Source organism: Nicotiana tabacum, chromosome 4 (genome assembly GCF_000715075.1).
Source record: "Nicotiana tabacum cultivar K326 chromosome 4, ASM71507v2, whole genome shotgun sequence".
Taxonomy (NCBI): Eukaryota; Viridiplantae; Streptophyta; class Magnoliopsida; order Solanales; family Solanaceae; genus Nicotiana; species Nicotiana tabacum.
Window position 1 is genome coordinate 45,603,222 of NC_134083.1, and position 21,640 is coordinate 45,624,861.

General features: G+C 36.5%; 2 protein-coding genes across 2 annotated transcripts; both read right to left on the reverse strand.

The window, feature by feature from the left end:
• Nucleotides 1-1,392: 1,392 nt before the first annotated feature.
• Nucleotides 1,393-6,540, reverse strand: LOC107766979 (GRAS family protein RAD1-like). Its single transcript, XM_016585900.2, has 4 exons — nt 6,529-6,540; nt 6,302-6,415; nt 3,565-3,591; nt 1,393-3,310 (listed from the first exon to the last, which is right to left on the reverse strand). The coding sequence occupies exons 1-4, from the start codon at nt 6,538-6,540 to the stop codon at nt 1,757-1,759; spliced, it is 1,707 nt and encodes a 568-aa protein (XP_016441386.2). The 3' UTR covers nt 1,393-1,756.
• LOC107773526 (uncharacterized) lies at nt 6,481-20,774 on the reverse strand. Its single transcript, XM_075251769.1, has 12 exons — nt 20,339-20,774; nt 20,103-20,231; nt 19,353-19,547; nt 19,015-19,062; nt 18,825-18,953; nt 17,487-17,611; nt 15,985-16,095; nt 15,654-15,762; nt 15,426-15,544; nt 14,717-14,870; nt 7,621-7,765; nt 6,481-7,055 (listed from the first exon to the last, which is right to left on the reverse strand). The coding sequence occupies exons 1-12, from the start codon at nt 20,453-20,455 to the stop codon at nt 6,997-6,999; spliced, it is 1,440 nt and encodes a 479-aa protein (XP_075107870.1). The 5' UTR covers nt 20,456-20,774; the 3' UTR covers nt 6,481-6,996.
• Nucleotides 20,775-21,640: the final 866 nt, after the last annotated feature.

The window sequence follows — 21,640 nt, forward strand, 5'->3', positions numbered from 1 at the left end:
TGGGCGGGTTCTGCACAATTTTAACCCGACCCGCATAGAATTTAAACTCGGATCCACCCGCCCCACACTTCACACGCGTTCACACCACATATTTGTTTTTTTTAAAATTCTCTCTATTTGTTTTTGGGGTCTTTTGCCAGTAATTGCATTATATAAAAAGGGCATAAACATCTGCACAACATCTTAAATCTGCCACTTAAATTTGCATATAGAACCTCGAAACCAGTAGGAGTTCTTTGTTATAAAGGATACTATTAGATGAGAGATTTTATGTATTATAATATTCTTATTATTACTACTAAGATTTTGACAGATATGCCTAGTTATCGCTGAAACACAAGGAAGACCAAAAACATAACCTAGAGACTTTCAACATAAAGGATAATTAATAGCAAATCATCTACTAATACATGATTAGGAATAAAACATTAAAACTTTATTTTTACTCCTCTTCCTCCTCTTTGACAGCTTAATCACCTGAAATTAATTAACATAATACATCATTAGGCACTGTATATATTCTTAAACGAAGAACTACTTCACCAATTAGAAAAACAATTTGAAAAAGAGAAGAAAAGAAAAGGAAAACGATGAACTGTTTGAAATGTAAAGCTCACAGTTTTATGTATGTGTTTTAGAAAACTAGTTTTTATCCCAATTCCACTCTTAATGTTCGACGAATAGTATAATAGAGTCCTAAAAAACTCAAACTAGGCACACACTAACATGACAACGTTGTAGCAGATGATCATTTACTCATGTAGGAATTGCCACAATTTCCATGTCACCTGGTATGTTGAAACAAATAGAGAAGAGTTTACTTGGACTAGGTTCGGACCGAATCTCAAATCATCTCAATAATATAAAAAGTGTTAGGGATATAATAAATATGTCTTAGATCCAATCTCATATTTGATGATTTGAACATATTTTTGTGAACGTTATTTCATATAAAATATATATGGCATTTGATATTTTTTTTATCATTATTATTAATTGCTTGATTAATTTGATAAGGTCCTTGATTAAATTTTGAGACTTGTCATCGTGATGGAGATCATGATAATGAGAGTAAAGTTTCTTATAATTTAATCGAAATTTGTTCTTGATCGTAGGATTATTAATTTGGACATTAGTAATCCGGTTAGATCAATATTTATGTGATCGTTTTTATGAGATAAAGATTAGTTGATCTCATTAATTAAATCACATAGATAGACGATACATATAGAGATATGATCATTGAACTGACTCACTGGATAATTCCTAGTGGTTAGAATTATCATAAATTGTCAATAGGATATTTCTTTGAAAAATGTGACGTAAGAGTTTCCTTTGACATTAGATCGTCATAATATTTATATGCTTTATGCATAGGAACAAGCTGATGTCTTTTCTTTAAGTACAACAAATTTCTACTATTCGGTAAAGTGCTAATAATAACACATATAGTACATTTTTTTGAGAGAACTCGATATTGTCTTCTTGATAGGGGGAGTGTCAAAGGGTTAGTAATGAGGACACTAACTTAGTGTTTGGAGAACTCAAAAAATGAAAGGAATGTCAAGCTATACAGGAACAACTATAACTTTATTTTATCACTCTCCATCTGAAAAGATGACATTCAACTTATCAGATGTTCTTATTGTTAAACTCCAAACTCAAGAGTCCTAAAAAACTCAAACGAGGCACACACTCAGATCATTCACTCATTTATTAGGAATTAAATGGAAATTGTGGTAAGGCAAAGAGTTGATCAGCATTTCCAGCAAGAGGCAGCTACAATAGGCTTTGATTTCCAGCCAAGAACCAAGCAACCCTTCTCTTCTGTGATAGTAAATCCTTCATATGCATTCACTTTGGCCAGCCACTGCTTTGCTTGTGACACCATCTTAATCGGCGCTGCCTGAAAACCTGCTCGGCTCATCCTCCTACGCCATTGGTCCACCCTCTCGTGCCTTTCCACTCGTGCTGGTCCCTCGCAACTCACAATGTTCTTAATCTCCTCCGCAAAGTAAAATTGCTCTATCTTCGCGCGCTTAGTGTCATACTTTGGCAGCATGACATCAAGGGAGTCGAAAATAGCAGAGTAATAATGCAACGCTTCCATGAATCTCCCAAGAAAAAAGGGTCCGTTGTGGCTCGAGTCTTGCTCCACAAGGACTAGAATCTTGGGAGATAGTTCATGAACTACCTGCAGAACAGAGTTGAGAGCACCGCGACTTTCCTTCACCACGCAATGGAGCTGAAGAATGCTGTTAACCACGAGGACTTCGCCATCATATACTTTGATGTCCTTTGGCTTAAGGTTTTCCAAATTGCTCTCCACAGCTGAAAACTCCAAATTAATACCAAGGCTTCTTGCATATGCCTCAAGCTCATCTCCAATGATTTGGACTTTCTCAATATTTTGTCCAACAGCAGTGATCCTAAGGCGACGTGGGGGTTGACCAGGGCGATTAGCAAGACTCTGAATAAGACGACGCCATTGGTGACCATGAGGCAAACCAAGGCTCATCCCCAAATCAACCACATGAATGAAACTCTCTCCCTCAAAGGCTTCCAATATTGAACAATTGGCCACAAAATGACCAAATTGAATATGTGGACATATCTCATATAACAGCCTTAAAGCTTCTTCTTTTTTCTCCAAGACCATGTCGGTTTTATTCATAGCAGGGGTAGCAACATAACCAACCGTGCCAAGTGGCTGCACCAGAGCCAACCGATCAGCGAGTCCCTGCACGAAACAGGATGCTACACGCTGGAAAGAAGTCCCAAATACTAAGGCACTAGCACGTAGCTCGGATAATAAGACCGAGGCACGTGACTTATCCCTACAAGCCACAGCTTCAGCACAAGTAATTAGAAGTTGGACAAGTTTCATGCCTTCCCCATTTTCTTCTTCTTGACTAATTATATCAGCTGCTGCCTCTTCAATAGCCTCAGCAGCAAGATACCTTTGATTTAACGCCCAAACATGATCGCGAAAATGAAGCCTTGGTGCCAACTGCAAGCTATTCACACTATTAGTGCTATCAGTTCTTGGAATACTGCCACCACCGCCGCTGCTGCTACTGCTGCTATCACTATAAAAGCTGTTGCTATTGCTCCCAAGCGATTCGCCAAGACTCGGCGTCCTCCTTAGCCTTTTGAAATCCCCACTTTCATTGGACAAACTGGAAAACATGCTAGCAGCATTTCTCTTAAAACCGGCTGTGTAAGTATTAAGAGAATAGGCCAATTCTTTGTGACTAAGATAAAGGCCATTTTCCAAAGGGTCATAACCAATTTGATCAACATTGAAAGGCTAAGGGATAGGAAGCTAGTGAGTAGTGACCATATCATAAATTTTTCTTAATTACAATAATGTGTAGGAGCTTTGTTCTCTCGTTAATGAAAACGAAGAGATTTATTGAACAAAGCTGCTTGAAAGAACCACTCAACAGGGAAAGAGGGGTTTATATAGTTGCAATATGGTTGTTGCTTATGAGGATTGATAATTTCGATAAATTTTGTCCGAATGCTATTGATTCTAATAGGAGTATAACTAATTTAACTAACGGAGAGGGCTTGACAGCGAGAGTTTGCCTGTGAAATAAAAATTAAAACATAGAGCAATCAATGTGAAATCTGAGGATTAGATGACCTCCCGTGTCCTTGGACTTTTATATCTGGTTCTTAGCCATCTTCTAGCCTAATTATTAACTATACATTCTCATCAAAAGATCATGACGCAAACAACGGCGAAGTCAGAATTTTCACAAAGAGAATTCAAAATATAAAGAAGTGAACACCCGGAGAAGCCAAGGGAATTTAACCTCTGCTACATATACATAAAAATATTTCTGAACCTATATATATAATGTAATTTTGCAGTGAAAGGGGTTCGGATGAACCCATTCTGCCACCCTAGCTCCATCCATGAACGCAAACCTTAAACATGCAAGAAATTCTCAGGTGAGTTAGCTGACTTAACTCTAGTTGGCTCATAGGTTCGAAACTCGGGGGAGTGTTGGCCCGCCCCGTCAGTGGCAGATTTAGTGTACAAGTTATGAGTTAATTCGAACCTAATAACTTTGGTTCATACTCATGTGTCAAATAATTCATCAAGTATGAATAATAGATTTGAACCTAATAAATTTTCGTGTCAGTGGTAACTTTCGAATTCGTGACGTCCGTCTAATTTACACATCTGGCGCTACTAGCGACGGAACCATATGCAATGAACTTTGTCGAAAAATTATACTGCGGTAATAGCGTACAAACAAATATTTGTATACATATATAATATTTTAAATACCCTTTAGATAAGAGAAATACAAGTTCAAACCCCAAGTGTAATGCTGTTGTATTTTTTCTGAAATTCTCTTGTTAAAATTTCTGAAGGCACTACGAACTTATTACTGAACCAAATTAAAGCCGTGGGGAAAACATCACTTTTTTCTAATTCAGGAGAGAGAAAAAGTTCATCTTTAATTAATTTTCTAGTCTATGAACTCTTGGGTTCATGACGTATTGACGTTACTTTAAATTTACAAGGATATCAAACAAAAACTAGAATTTTTGGTTGTCCACTTCAATTCGGCTAGAGTATTTCATGAAAACTATTCCAACTTATTGGGGCATTTCAAGGTTACCAAGATAAGAAGAAAACTAGTTTTTGATTCTCTTGGACAGAATAACTGAAAATAATAAGGTTCAACAACCAAAGCTAGTTGCGAACAAATATATAGTGGAGTGACTTTAGCAAAATCGAAACTTTATAAGATTCACATACTATAAATTAAGGGTACAAGATTGTGATTGGCTGCAAACCAATTCGAAGCCGAGGAGGGAGTTAAAAAATTATACTACAATAGAATTTTTACAATATTCAAACATAGGTAATCTGTCAAAATTTTGAGGTTATTGATCTCACTCCTATGAACGGTTATAGTTTAATAATTCTTTTAAAGTTAAATTCAAAAAGTATGATCCTTGTCTTTGCCCTAACAAATACTCCATATAGCTAACATAAGTTGTTAATCATCTCAATATCCATAACTGACATTGAAGAGTGAATCCCAAGGTCAGTGGAATCAAATATTACTATTAATTAGGAATTTACTTTTATCAGAGGGTAAAATCAGATTCAGCCGGCTAAATATGGGGAAATATAGGTAAAAATCTCAATTAATTTACAAAATTGATATGCAAAAAGCACATAAAGAATGAGACGGCGACGGCGCAGAGGTGAAGTTAACATTAAGAAAAAGGCATATTTAGCAGTTTGTGACTTTACCTAAATGGATTATTATCAATATGACAAGATTTATCGGCGGGCATATTCTTAGCCTGTGCGTAAAGCCAACAAGAAATATATTGTGCACACTTAAATTTCCTTTTTTATACTTTCAAAAATAATAATTAAGGGGTAATAGAAGCTTCCACAGTTCCTTGTACTCACTAAATTAAGCAGTGCACAACATTGGCCAATCTAGACACTCTTGTATTTTTGCTGACAAAGCTTGGATTATTTTACTATTAATTGGCACTTTCAGCACTTTCCTAGTATTTTTTAGTGGTTCTAATTCTGGGGAATTTTTTTGCTAAAGCGGTTCTTGATTTTGACTTAATCATAATTAATCTGAGTTAACGTCAGTTCATACTTAGCGTCATGCTTAGAAAGAGGAGAAACTTAACTCGTATCAATTGATGGGAACTAATATATTTTTTAAAATTCTTAAGTCAATGTTGCAACAACTTCTTTGTTTTATCTAAGGGCGCACGGCTAGGAATCAGGCTTTGGTAACGCTTCTAAAATTGTACCGTTGAATAGAATATTTATTTCATAAGATATTTGCAACAGGTCACCCTTTATTCTAATTGAATAGGACTGATAGAACTAATTCTCCTAATCTTCCACCTATTAACGGAAATAGTCCAAATCACCCTTTCTTTTAGTTGAAACAAATTAAAGATGACAAAAAAGGAACAAATATACATATTATATAGATGGATTAACATCTAGATATAGATGTAGATAAATGTTTAACCATATCAGAGGGGGTTTCTTTAACTTCATAAGGTTTGGCTGCTAATTTTTATACTTAGGGGTTGTTTGGTACGCAGACTAAATTATACTAATAATTATAACTCAGGACTAATTTATCTCACCTGGGAGTCTCAAGTTTGATGGGATAATACAATCTCAAATTTGATGGGATAAGATGGGATATTCCGTATTAAGACTGGGATAACGTCAACCAAACATGGTATAAATTTAATCTCACACCTTATCCCACCTTATTCTGCGTACCAAACGACCCCTTAAAGACCAGCAAGATTGCAGGACTATTCTAAAATCAGGATATTCAGAATAAGAAGTGTTAATACTACAATGTACAAGGAACAAGGCACCAGGCATAAGTATCTGTCAAGGAAAGAAAAGCATTAAAAAGGGAAAAAGTAAATGCAGAAGTCAAAAACACAAGAACATCTGCAAACATTTGAACTTAACCTTAACTTCCAATTTCAGTTAAGTACAAGCAAAACCATTTTTCAAGGCCTAAACCAAGTTGATACCACTTCAAGACTCAAACACCAGCATCTAAAGATGCAACGAAGAAATCCCGAGTACATTCCTAGTTACAGACTCATAGCTGCATGAGCAAGAAATGCTAACAGTTGTTTGTCCACAGTAGTAGAAAATATGGAGAAACACAAAACGCTGGCCAATTTTTTTCCCTTCAAGCGCAGAGTCACATTTTCCATCCGACTTTGAGGAACCAAAACAAAATCAAGATAGAAACTAACAAATATTCCTGAAAGACTACTGTTAGTAGTCAATGTTATTTGACAATACTTCTAATCCAATACAACTCAAAAGGCAAAATCTGTAATTGAATTTTCATGACAAGGATGCAGCTAAGGACATCAACTTGACTAGGATAAATTACAATAAATACCATATTCCAGGTAGGCTCATACTGATCATTTCCATACATTAAATACTTATCTCCAAAATCTTCTTCTAGAAGCTCCACGTCTATGCACTTGCTTCAGATCTTTAGCTGAAAGTAAATGAGCAATATCAGAGAAGTACTTGCAAACCAAATAAGAAAAATGGGTAGTCTGTGCTATAGGAACTAATTATCAACAGAAAATCATCCTATCAGATGATAGAAAAACGGCCTACTTGGAAAAGGAAAAAACTGCAGACATAAAATTGATGTATGTAACAGCGCATCTCGACCAGGGAACAAAGATATTTAAAAATAAATAGAAACGAATCATTTTCCTGGATCAAAAATTAGCAACGGATTGAAGTGGAGCCTCGGAGCATTGGTAAATTGTCTCCGTGTGACCTATAGGTTTCACGGGTTAGAGCCGTGGAATCAACGACTATGCTAGTGTTAAGGTAGGTTGCCTACATCACACTCACTAGGGATACGGCCCTTCCCCGGACCCTGAGTACACGTAGGATTCTTTGTGCAACGGGCTTCCCTTTTACTTTACAGATTAGCAGGGGATCAAATAACTTCTTTGGCTCACAAAATCAAATGCACAAAACTGGTAAATGCCCTTTAGCCCATGGAACAATCGCGTTGAAAGAGGTATTGATATTACTGAAGATACCTGCAAGTCTTCCAGCAACATACAGAACTTCTTCAGCAATGGGTCTCCACTGCTCGGCACATGAAAAATTAATTCCCAGACCAACACTAAGTCCTCTCAGGAGATGCACTGTACGGAGCACAGAAAACAGTTCCTCTGGAAAAGCCTGTCATCAGAACAAACAATTTTCAGAATTGTTATAAAGTATATTCATATTTGATTTGCCAATTAGTTCAACTGAAAAATTCTTCACGATGCAGGGTGCTGCAACTGTTATCACCACATGAATGAAGGGAAACCAATGTTGTATTGTTGTTAGCTGCAAATACGCTATCGTTTCCAAAGGTGGGGTTTATGGAAAATAATAGGAAATCTAATAAAGTGTAACTTGGTGAAAGACATCATGTGTAGTTTTGGGATATCTTACAAGTAAAATTATAAAACAAACTTGGTACAACATTTATCAAGCAAAGAATAACGTTCTTGAAAGGTTGAAGGACCAACAACTCAGCACAGATCAGGGCAGCATCACTATTTTATCAAATATTGAGTAAAAAGTTATTAACAGTGTGAGATCCAGAAAACCAAGTGAAATCGAAGTCTATTCTTCTCAGACCGTTGTATTCGTATTACAAGGCTGGTCAATGAATCTCCTGTAACACGGGGAACATCTCATTGGTGCTATTCTTTTTTTTATTATCCATAATGACCACACTGGTGCTGTTCTCCAAGAAAACAACTCCCTTTACCTCAAATAAATGATGCACTGCTTTAACCTAAATTAGATGTCATATACACCACTCTCATTCTCTTTCTCCTTTCACATGTCTATACATAAGAAGAAAGGAAACCATAAGGGGAAAATAATTGCAGTTATAATCCTATTGTAAACCACCAAGAGATTTACCCTTAAGGGATATCCGGACGACATAATATCATTTAAAGCAATCTAAGAAGTAATACGAGAGAATGAGCTTTAGGATTCATTCTTCATGCAAGTTTCTCATTGATTGATTGGAAAATGGGAAAAATCAACATGATTGAAGCCCTATGAAATTTGGCAGAAATCCGTATCAGAAAAGGATTACCATTCTATCACTCTCATACTATGTTTCGCAAAATAATAAGGATGTATTGGCCACATGATGAATACATGGATGATGCACTTACCATATTTGATATATCAAACTTCATCTCTAAATTATTTACTTCCAAAGTTCTATTTCCAGCATTAAGTGCTCAAGTAGGCAAAGGATCCATCATTCCATCGGTTTAAAGATTTTGGATAGGGTAGATATCAAATTAAGTCCTTTGATTTGGAGAAGTTCATATAATTTTTTCCAATGAATATTAAGCAAGTTTTGGAGTGGAAGAGGTAGGCGCATTAGAGTAGAAGTGGTCGAGGGGGCTATGCGTAAGATGCACGAGGGTAGAGCGACCAGGCCAAACGAAATCCCTATGGAATTTTGGAAGAATGCGGGTAGGGCAGGTTTGGAGTGACTCATTTTTAGGACGAAGAAGATGCCTGAAGAATGAAGGTGGAGTACGATGATTCCGTTGTACAAGAATAAGGGTGATATCCAAAATTACAATAATTATAGGGGTATCAAGCTGCTAAGCCATGCGATGAAAGTGTGGGAGAGGGTGATAGAAATGAGGGTGCGGAAGAGTATGTCTATTTCTTAGAATCAGTTCGTTTTCATGCCGGGTCGTTTGACTACGGAAGTCATTCATCTTGTAAGGAGATTGGTGGAGCAGTATAAAGGGAATAAAGAAGGACCTGCATATGGTGTTCATTGACCTAGAGAAAGCATACGACAAAGTCCCGAGAGAGGTGATATGAAGATGCTTGGAGGCTATAGGGGTCCCGGTAGCCTATATTAGGGTGATTAAGAACATGTATGATGGTGCTAAGACCTGGGTGAGGACGGCGGGAGGAGACTCGGAGCACTTTCCGGTGTTGATGGGGTTGCACCAGTGATCGGCTTTTAGCCCGTTTTTATTTTCCTTGGTGATGAACGCACTGACTCGACACATTCAAGGGGAGGTACCATGGTGTATATTATTTGCTAATGACTTAGTTCTGATTTACGAGACGCGGGGTGGTTTTAACGAGAGGCTTGAGGTTTGGAGGCGGAACTTAGAGTCTAAAGGTTTTAAGTTGAGCAGGACCAAGACATAATACTTGGAGTACAAGTTTAACGACGTAACCCAGGAAGAGGATATGGAGGTGAGGCTCGATACACAAGTCATTCCCAAGAGAGTAAGTTTCAGGTACCTTGGGTCAATAGTACAAGGAAATGGGAAAATTGATGAGGATGTCACACATCGTATCGGAGCAGGGTGGATTATACATGTTCATCGGGCCGGACTGACCCGTTTACAACCCGATTCGACCCGGTCCAGCCGGTACTGTAGCGTTTGGGGGCGGGCTGGGACTGGTTGGGCGGGGAGCGGGTTTTAGACGAAAAGTTTTTGGACACCGGTGCACCGGAACCCGCTTAGCCCGGTAACCCATTAACGGATTTTTAACGGGCCACAACCCGGTTTCCGTTACAATTTTTTTTTTTATATTTTCTGGACCGTTGGCCAACGGCCCTTTTTTGCAGAAATGACCATTTCGGCCTACCCCTCAAGAAAATAGCCACCCCACCCCTAATATTTGATAAATTATAATTTTAACCTTTTAAAAATTATAAATAGCCCCCCTTCTTCTTCATAATAGCCCCCCTTCTTCTTCATTTTTCCTTACAATTCACTCTCTTATTATTCTAATTCTCTCTTGATAATATTGATTATTGTTCTTAAATTTTCAATTACTTATTATTTCAAGTTTCATCAAATATTTAGTTTAGCCATTACAAAATTATTATTATCAAATATCAAGTATTCAAGTGAAGTGTGGTATCAAGTATCAACTATCAAGTATCGGTCTATCAATTGAAGTTTGATTTTTGATATCAAATTTATTGCGGCATCCGGAATCCCGGTACACTCGTTCCATATCTTTCTCTTCTTTGGTGTACACTTATTTTATTATTTAGAATTATTAATTTAATTTACATAATGGATATATTTAGAGCGGCCAAAAAAGCGTGCACTAGTAGAGGTGGTAGTAAGAAAACTTCCAAAAGATCAAGAGGTGGTGCTGGTTCTTCTAGTAGCTTTACACATATTTCTGAAAGTTCACCTGAAAATTTAAATGTAGATTATGAGCGATTTCAAGAAAATTATGGTATATATGGTAATTTAGATGATATTCAATCACCTGATAATCTTGAAACACCACCAGCTACACCTGGTAATGCTAGTCAAACTCAAAATATTAGGGGTGGAGGTCGTGGTAATACAAGTAGGCCTCCCCTCCCTATTAAGAAGAATCGAAGATTAAGAAGTAAGTGTTGGAATTTTTTTGACAGACTAGAAGAAGATAAAAAATATGTAAGATGTAGAATTTGTAAGGATATTTATAAACACGAGATCGGTAAGGGAGGGGGAACGGGTCAACTTCGTAGGCACATGGTAGAGCATCACCCTCTTGATTGGGGAGTAGATGAGAAAGATGGGCAACAAAAACTTAACCCGGGTACTGGGGGGTTAATGGGTAAATAAGATATTAAGAAAGATCGGGAAGAATTAGCTAAAATGATTGTTTTAGGTTGTTTACCTTTTAGTTTTGCTGCTTCACCATATCTTGTTACTTATATTCAAAGAATTTATAACCCTTTGTTTAAAGGTATTCCTAGAAGTACTTGTAGAGCTGATATCTTTAGGCTTTTTGGACAATATCAGACATATATACGTTATTTGTTCGCCAGTCTTTCTTGTAGAGTTTCTCTTACTTCTGATATTGGTCGTGCTGTAAATGGAAATGATTATTTGACTGTTACATGCCATTGGATAGATGATAATTTTTGTATGCAAAAACATATTATTGCTTTTAAATATGATGAAGATCAAAGTCATATGGGTGCATTTATAAGTAATACTATCCATGAAGTTGCTATATTTTATAATCTTGCAGAAAAAGTTTTATGTATGTCATTTGATAATGCTTCTAACAACAATGCTGCTATTACAATATTAAAATTGCATCTACACCCACCACTTCCTGAAATATTTCATGTTAGATGTGCATGTCATATTTATAACTTGATTGTGAAGAGTGGCCTTGAATTATTTAGAGATGATATCACTTTAGTTAGAAGAGTTGTTGGTGTAATTCAAGGAAATAATAGAAGTGCTAGATTAAATGCATTTAAGGAAAAATGTGTACACTATGGACTAAAACCAAGACTCATGCCTGAAGAAATAGTTACTAGGTGGAATTATACTTATTTGTTCCTAAGATGTTATAAATATAGAATGCCTATAACTGAAGTTGCTAATTCTCATTGTACCGATCCTAGCCGTTTGTTAACATCTAGAACTTGGGATGTCATTGAAGATGTTGTAAAGTTTTTACAAAAATTTTATGTGGCTACACTTGAGTTTTCTGGAGCTTATTATCCTACTATTGCAAATGGTTTAGTTCATATTGCTGAAATTTCTCTTTTACTACATAATTTGAAGAAGAAAGAAGGATATACTTCTGTTGTTGAATCTATGCTAGATAAGTTTAAAAAATATTTCTACCCAATTCCCCCTATTTACCTAATTGGTGCTATTTTAAACCCTTCTATCAAAATGGCCACTTGTCGCCAATTAATCATTGCTTTATATTCTTATATGGACCAACTGAAACTCCTGATATTGACACTTGTATTTCTGATCTACACAAACATTTACAAACTTTATATAATTATTATGCTAACATTGTTGATGCTTCTTCTGCTATAGATGCAAATATTCCTTCAAGTTCAGTTTCAACATCTGGGACCAGTGCTTTGGATGATAATGACGGTGTTGAAGATTATTTGATTTGGTCTACACTAGGAGAGCATCAACAAACCAGTAGCAGGAATATTGATGAACTCCAATTCTACTTGCAAAAGTCAACAGAGCCCCGCACAAAGGAATTTCTACCGCTGGGTTGGTGGAGGAGCAACGCAAATCAATTTCATGTTCTTTCGACCATGGCTCGAGACGTGCTAAATGTACTGATTTCAACAGTCGCATCAGAGAGCGCATTTAGCCATGCAAGGCAGCAACTAGGAGATACCCGACATTCATTGGGCAGCAACGCTTTGGAAATTCTAGTGTGCTTCAGAGATTGGATAAGATCAGAACGGCGAAATCAAAGGCGTGGCGAGGTAGATGAAGCGGAGGACCAAGAAATTGGAGATATAATGGTTTATGGTTCCGATTCAACCAATGCCGAAAACCAAGAACCTCATGTTGACATGGATGAACTTACAAAAATGATGCAAAGCATGTGATGTACTATTTCTTATTTTTTATAATTGTTGTAAACTTTTAATTTGCAAGTTCAAAAATAAAAAAATCAAAAAAGAACTTGCAAATTAATTTGAAGTATTATATATTATTCAATAAAAATATCAAATGAAAGCCTTCGGAGCTTGATCCTTACATATTGCCTATTGGTCTTATTAAATAATTTTTTGTAGCCACTTACTTTCAAATTTCAATTTTAAAATTTTAAATTTCAAATTTCAAATTTAAAACTTTAAACTTCAAAGTTTAATTCTAAGCATTAAAAGTTTGCAAGCACTTAAGTATCAATAACATTGAATAAGAAAAACAAAATTTACTTTAAAAAAAAAAAAATTGCTCGGCCCGATCCGGACCCGTTAAGCCCGAACCCGGACGGGCCCAAAAAAACCCGAAAATGTACAACCCGCTAACCAGCCCGGAACGTTAAACGGACGGGCTAATTTTTCTTGTGTACAGCCCGTCCCAGTCCGCCCGTTAAACACCATAGGGTGGATGAAATGAGGCTCGCTTCCGGTGTCTTGTGTGATAAGAATGTGCCACTTAAACTTAAAGGTAAGTTCTATAAAGTGGTGGTTCGACCGACTATGTTATAAGGGGCAGAGTGTTGGCCAGTCAAGAACTCTCATGTCCAGAAGATAAAAGTAGCTGAAATGAGAATGTTGAGATGGATATGCGGGCATACCAGATTTGATAAGATTAGAAATGAAGTTATTCGGGAAAATATGGAGTGGCCCCGTGGAGGACAAAATGCGAGAGGCGAGGCTGAAATGATTCGGGCATGTGAAGAGGAGAAGCATCGATGCCCTAGTTAGAAGGTGTGAGAGGTTGGCCACAAGGGGTATGAGGAGGGGTAGAGGTAGGCCTAAGAAGTATTGGGGAGAGGTGATTAGGCAGCACATGGCGCAGTTGGAGCTTACCGAGGACATGTCCCTTGATAGGAGGGTGTGTAGGTCGAGAATTAAGGTATAGTAGGTAGTCGAGCGTTTTGCTTTTTCTTTCTCGAACCGGTAGCATTAGTATTAGTATGGTATCACTTTTACTCGTAGATTGCTCTCTTTACCTATTGTTTGATTGATATCTTTCGCTTTGGTTTTCTTAATTTCCTGTTGTTGTTACTACTTGTGGCTTATGTTTCTTTTCATCTACTCTCTAGCCGAGGGTCTATCGGAAACAGCCTCTCTACCCTCCCAGGGTAGGGGTAAGGTTTGCATACACATTACCCTCTCCAAACCCTACTTATGGGAACTCACTAGGTGGTTGTTGTTGTTTTGTTGAATATTAAGCAAGTCTAGTAAAGGTTTATACTGTAAAATTCCTTGAATAACACCTTCGGGGTTGTTCTAAAATCAACTTTCAATTCCAAAACAACTTGTTGTAATTTGAAAATGGACTTTCGAATCATAAAATCCTTTTTGCTGCACAGACGATCTATAAACATGTATATTCTAGATCCTTGCATTGGAAATCTCGTATCAAACTTATCCTCCAGATACAACTCCAAATTTCTAAATGCAACAAAAATGTAATCCCCACCACCTCCTCCCACCAAAGAAACAGAGGAGCAACACAAAAAGAAAGGACAGAAACCTTATGTACGATAAGAGAAGGTCTTAAAAGTAACTTGCGCCATAAGAAGGCATCCATTCAATTAGCTCGACTAGTAAACCCAACTCTCAGCTAATAGTAGCAATATATTCTTTACCTAAGGAACTTAAAGACATACCTTAACAGCAATCTTTTTTATTGAAGATTCTTCTGCAAAAGGTTGCAGCATAGTAACTCCAGGGGGTAATTTTGTGTCAAACATTGTCTGTGCCAGCCTAAGCATTTCCTTCTGTTCATTCTCACATTTGCTCAAGGTCTCGATACCAAGCTCCCTGAGATTTAAAGAAGGCATATTACCAAGGAAAAGAGAAAAACTGGTAGACTGCTTCAAGCCTGAAGTTTTATTATTTCCTCACTAGAGCAGATTAAGCCAAGCCACAGGAGAGCAGATACAGAAAAATCAACCACTAGTTCTGGCTGAATGGTTATGAGCCTATGAAGAAGCATATGCTATTTTCACCTGGTATATCAAGGGATATATTATTTTCAAGGTGGTCTCCACTGTGATAGGTTTCTAAATTCTAATGATAGATGATTCGCAACCATACTTGCATGAACGCATTTTCTCTTAACAAAAACACGACCAGGTCTGCCAATCTTACGGTCAATAAACATATGCTGTCAACGATGCATCCCCCCCCCCCTGTGCATGTGCATAACAACTGGCAAAAATAACACCGCTGCCCAAACAAAGGACAGTAACTGATTTCTCCAATTCTAGAGTAATTGGAGAGTAACAGACACGAGCTAATTCTCTTTTGCTGTGAAAGCAGAAAAAGGGAAAATATAAATTTACAACAAAAAATTTTCAGGGCAAATTATAGCACCTATAGCTGTCTGATGCTCTTAAAGGGTCATTATCGGCAATCGCAAGAACCAACTTAGCATATCCAAGCCTCAGTTCATCAGGAAGATCCTTCACTTGTCCATAATCAAGCAATGCAACCTGAAAGGAATAATGTAAATAACAATCTTTGATGTACATTAATTGCGAGAAGGATGGCTGTAAATGCTTCGTTCAGGGATAAGTTTTAGGTATTCCAATGTGCACTTGCCTCAGAACCTTTACAGATCAGAATGTTTCCCGGATGAGGATCTGCATGGAAGAAACCACTCTTGAGTATCATTTGTCCATAAGCAAGTGACAAATTTTTAAGGATATTCCTGCATTTTAAGAATGAAAAAGGGGGAGCTTCACTATAAACATTTTAAGAAAAGAGCAACATAGAGGTGTTCCGCATGGACATTCAAATATACACGGACACGAAAAATGACCACTTTAGAGGGGAACATAGGCAGAAGACTTTGTATACATCAAGGAAACGTGTCGGTGTATGAACAAGCAGGTAGGTTCAGAACAAGTTTTAGGATAATTCAGGGACTTACTGTTTTGCAGCTGCCGCTAACTTGCCATCAGGATGTATGCCTCTCTTTGCCATTTCATCTCCTAGCTTCAAAATGGGTATGCCATCAATGTATTCCATCACTAAAACCCTCCTAGTAGCAGCATAAAGAAAGTGATTGCTCAGGTGGATACACATAGGTAGAATATCAACAGAAATAAACCAAAATTCATGCGAGAAATAGTTATTCCCATCATTGTCAAAATTAGCTCAAAAAATCAAACTAATGCAGAGAAGAGAATATAAGATATAATAAGTGGAACTTGTGGAGCTGCATAAGCACATGGAAAAGCACCTTTGACATCTTCAGAAGTAGATATAAGGGGGTAGAAGTAGAGTTCTTGAACTAAACATACAAAACAAAAGCTAACCTTAAGTGGTGGATTACATAACTTTATGTGTTTCAAGGTGCCCTGCTACAGGATGTAATCCAGCACCAGACGCAACAAGCATAAGGTTTTCTTTTTCCTTTTATTTTTTTGGTTCTTTCAAAAGTATTTCCTCCTGTCACTCCACCTCTATTTGCTAACTATTACCTTTTTGTAGAACTAGTAGAGTGCAAACACCCAGCATCCACTCCCATATAATCTGACGCAAATACCTCCCACCCACTCATCTCTTTCTATGTAGGAGTTCATATTTAATTGACCTTTGTGATCACTATCTTTATTTATGAGAGAGCTACTAAAATATGCCCACAATATCAAATCAATACATCAAATATTCTTTCTAAAAGGAAAAACACCAGACCACTTGTAAAACTCCTCATATTTGGTTAAAACTACCCTGAAGCAACTTATCTGAAGAATATATAATATAGAGAAAAACATAGAATGACTAAGGCAAGGCCAAATAGACTTGATAAGATATCATTCAAATGAAATGATCCCACTAGAAAAATCTTTAAACAGCAATGTTGAGCCAATCTCACATTCAAGTCCCATAGCATGTGGCCGTTAGTAGACTACACATGTGTCACCCAGTGTATGAGGGTTAATTCCATGAGTAGGTGGTCAAAAGTAATATTTCTTTCAGGAAGAACCAGGACGACATAAAATGTTATATCAATCCTCAGTACATGCAAACAAATATTTGATTGTCTTGCAATTACAGTATCAGGGAGACTATAAAGCTTATAATAAAGTGAGTATGAAACAAACAGCAAATTACAAAGCGATCCACGTGTATCATGGACTATGCCTTGCAAATAACAGTGCGCTTGAAGAAAAGCTTTATGTTAAGGATCTGACATGTACGTACTATGGACTAGCATCACAGCGGAGAAACTAGTCGATTTTTGTTCGATACTTAGTCAAGTCATAACAAAGTTAAACACTTATAGGTTAAAAAAAGCCTTGACAAAGTTAAACACATTAATAGAAACACAATATAATTACTAACCAATAGAGGAGCTAAAGTAAATAGTCTCATCTCACGTTTCACTATGCAACTAGGACAAAACAAATTTTCTTCACCTGATCATACCTGCTGACCATGTCTCGTATCACACGAGGTACCCGAACAGGGGACTTTTTGTTATTCTGGCAAAGGAAATGACGAATTCTTGCCATAGCTTCAGCCTCCCTCACAAAGTTGAATTCATAGCTAATCTTGAATGAACAAGTTAAAACCAGATTACTTCAAAGACGCAAGTCGGGAAAAAAAATAATCTACTAGATTCACTTAACCAAGTAATATAATTCAGGTGAGAGGAAGTCAACTAGCTGCATGCAAATACCAACATATCAGTTGGTGCATATTCACTGATTTTTAAGTATTTAGAGTCTTGTAGACAAACAATAGTGCCACATCAAACATCTAGAGAGGTCAAGCACCACATAGAAAGCCAAACCAACACATAAAAGATTGTACCCGACAATCTCCTAATTAATACCATTTTGCACAAAGTAAAACACAAGGACAGTATTTCATGGGGGAAGGAAACAACAGTGGCAGCCCTACTATAAATTAGAAACTGCTACCAAGGGTAGTATTTCACACTACCATCCCCAGACCCCACTAGTGGGATCTTGCGGGGTCGTCGTTGTTGTTGTTGTACCAAGAGAAATGCAAAATGTGTAGGTGAGCAAAAGTAACAACAAGGGTTTAGGAATTCTATCACACAAAAAAAAGGTGGGTTTGGGTTTGGAAATCACTCAAGATATACAGTCTAGTTCAAAATTCATTTTAATAACATTAAACATTAGCTAATTTAGCTTACGGAGGAAAAACAACTAGTCTTATGTAGTACAACTTCTATGTTTTCATTCGTCTGCAATGATAACCTACTGAGCATTGACATAAATTGAATCGGATAATGAACATTTTCTTATAAGTTGCACTAACAAACATTTTCCTGGTGAGCATGAACATATTAATCTTGTAGGCACTTATGATAGACCGACTTTGGGTATGCTCAAAAGACTGAACGAAAATGAGCATGAACGTGTTAAGATGTACTAGGTCAACATGTGATAATCAAATTAGATGAACAGGCTTTCTAAATCTTTTGCTTTAAGCAGTTGAGACATGGCATAACATCCTCTGGAAGAACTTTAGTTATAGCAGTACAGAATATCGCCCATAACACAACAACAGACTTGTAAGGTCCTATAATCATAGGAAGGATCTAGGATTAATCCCAGTTTCAAATTCCATCCTTTTCATGAACTGGATCAATTACAATTAGGTCCTCCACTAGGAGAACCTCAGCATATAGTAAAAATTAAAGCAACAAAATATCATGGACAAGGATAGGAGAAGAAAAGAAAATGAAAAGTCTAATAGTACAAGACACATTGCAAATTCGTGAACGTTTTGCACCTGTTTCTCCATTTCCTTGGTAACGGAGAACAGATCAAACTTGACATCCGTCTTCTGAATATATAACGCAAAGGCTTGCAAGTTGCGGATATCAGTCATCATCAATTCCTGAACCCCAGGATGTTGGACCTACAGTTGTATGACAATTAGAACCTCACAATAATATGAAAGATGACACTCAAGTTCTTACCTTGACGACAACATCATTCTTGTCACCTTTGAGTCTTGCTCGATGAACCTGAAAAAATCATACATAAAGTTAACTTTTGCAGCATGTCTTAAACCAAGAAACGACAAGATAATGTTTTAGATTTGAACATGAATTAAATTCTATGATTAAATATCTATAAACTTCCTTACTGATGGTTTGAGCTTAAAGAAATAAAGACTACTCAAATGGATCGCTTAAGCACTTAACCAGCTTTCCTATCTTACATCCCGTGATTCCAATTTTTTCTAGCAAAGAAATGTGTTTTTGAACATTCTATAATTTAGCAAGAACGAGAAAGAGAGCAGAAAAGTAGATACCTGAGCAATAGAGGCAGAGCCCAGTGGATCCTTGTCAAAATAATCGAACAACTCATCAATACTTTGACCCAACTCCTTCTCGAGCACTACCCTAACCACATTGTATGGTGTAGCTGGTGCTTGATCACATAGAGTAACAAGCCTTTTGACCCATGCAGCTGGCGCCAAATCTGGCTTCCCAACTATTTGGGCAACCTGACATCATTAAGCATAAAAAGACTGAATATTTAACAGGTATTACAATATAACATAAATTATAAAAATAACTGAAACAAACAATTAAAAACAACGCACTGTGATAACATAGTAACTCATAATATCATATTAATGTGCAACTTCTGAAGCATAACCAATGACAATCACGCGATTTCCTCAACAAGGTAGGGAGCGGCCCGAGATTAATACTTCTCAATCATAAAGATTTTACTAATAGTTTGATGAAAAAGAGGAGAACCCAAATTTAGATCACATGGTGACTGTTCAAGATTTAGAAAATTGAAGCAAATAACAATGAATCCAAACCCCTTATAAATAAAGAAATTGGATTTTTCGTTTAATAGTTTAAATTCTATGCATTAACGGCATAAAAAATATTTACACGATCAAGTAACTTTATTTAATAAGCATTGATTAGTAACCTAGAATGAACGGTAAATAACCTGCTATAACAGGTTCCATTACATTGATAGTGTAAAAATTCACTGCACTGTTGTTGTATAACTTAAATCCTTGTATTAATAGAAGAAGTACCTTGAGGAAAAACCCACCAAGGTCAGAACACATGTTATATATCTTGTCAGCAGCAACCTCGTGCTGCTTCTCCCACATTACCTCCTGTTTCTGCACATCCTTCTCTAAACTTGCTCTTACCTGAAATACCTACGCAAACCCAAGAAAGACCTCAACTTTAATATAATTGGTCTATTTAGGAACAAAAGAGCTATGCATACACCAATACAGGGTGAAAGAGACAAAAAGGGGGTTACTTTATAACCAGTATAAATATCAGCAGCCCGAACCCAGAACTGGAAAGACCGTTGCAAAGGCCGGAGTTGAGTAGACACCTTTTCTTGAAATTCTTTTAGATCAAAATGGAAAAGCATGGCGATTGTGGAACAAAAGGATTTATCTTTGATCACTGATTAGTAATTGCAAATGGGTGTTTGAAAAGAGGAATTTTTGGGCATTCTTTTGTTTGCTCAAGAGGTCTCAATTACTTGCATGGCTTAGCTTGGAGTTTAACATTAATCGAAATGGATATTTTGAAAAATGGGATTGATAAGAAAGGCGAGCAGTTATATGTAGACTGTAGGCGACTGGTAAAATTGGAAAGAATTTGTAAAGAGAGTTTTAACGCCGCAGAATTCGAGAATGGGTCTACGGAAGCCACACATATTGTACAATGGCTCCATCTTTCTGGTCAAGACAAAATCCGTACAATATTTGAGCATATATATTTGTGCAACCTTTTAAAATATACCATATTTTTAAAAATTATTAATTTGATAGCCAGTTGACAAAAAATCTGTAATAATATGATAATTATACCCCTAAGAAAAGATATAAGACATGCATCACGCATTAATCACGTGATCTGCAACCTCATTCTTGAAAATTTTCACATTAAAGCTAAAATTTCATATTAATGCATGCTGAAGTTTTGTCCTGCTGTAGAAGTCTACAGTTTGTCACGAATTTTATCTGAAACTTCAGTTTAAACATGCTGAAGTTTTTTAGTTCATTTGCTAAAATTTTAGACTAAACATGCTTAAGTTTTTGTCCTTCAGTATGTAATTTTCTAATGAGTTTTTGTTAATGCATGCTGAAGTTATTTAATTCATTTGCTAAAACTTAATATCAAAGCATGCTGAAATTTTGTCGTGTAGTCTACAGTTTTGTCAATAGTCTTTTATTAAACAAGGGCAAAATTGTCTTTTAAAAATATTTTTAACAAAAAACGGGTACGGGTGCAAACCAAAAAATAAAACGGGCACAAATTAAAAAGGGGCAACCAAATAGGGCGCCCCATGCAATTTTTACACATTATTTTCTTTTGCTTTATTCTTCTTTAATAATTTCCTTTTTATTTAGCTAGCGTTTTGGATATAGATTTGGTTGAAATTTAAAAAAAATATTAAAAAATAATTTTTAGAAGTTAAAATTATGTTTGAACATATATTTTATTTGAAGTCAAAGTTTTGTGAGTGGAAGAAAAATTTTCACCCAAAAACTATTATAAATCAGTTTTTGAGAACTTGAAAAAAAATCAAATTTTTTTCAAAAGTTGA

Bases quoted from the DNA above. Each gene is read 5' to 3' on its own strand.
- LOC107766979 (XM_016585900.2), bottom strand. The intron at 3,592-6,301 runs GTACGCAGAATA...TTTATTTCACAG, and splicing joins GGTCTTTAAGGGGTCGTTTG to GCAAACTCTCGCTGTCAAGC. The intron at 3,311-3,564 runs GTTAGTTAAATT...CCTATCCCTTAG, and splicing joins CTCGCTGTCAAGCCCTCTCC to CCTTTCAATGTTGATCAAAT.
- LOC107773526 (XM_075251769.1), bottom strand. From the start codon at position 20,455: ATGCTTTTCCATTTTGATCTAAAAGAATTTCAAGAAAAGGTGTCTACT. The intron at 20,232-20,338 runs GTAACCCCCTTT...GGGTTTGCGTAG, and splicing joins ATATTTATACTGGTTATAAA to GTATTTCAGGTAAGAGCAAG. The intron at 18,954-19,014 runs GTAAGAACTTGA...ATACAACTGTAG, and splicing joins AGAATGATGTTGTCGTCAAG to GTCCAACATCCTGGGGTTCA.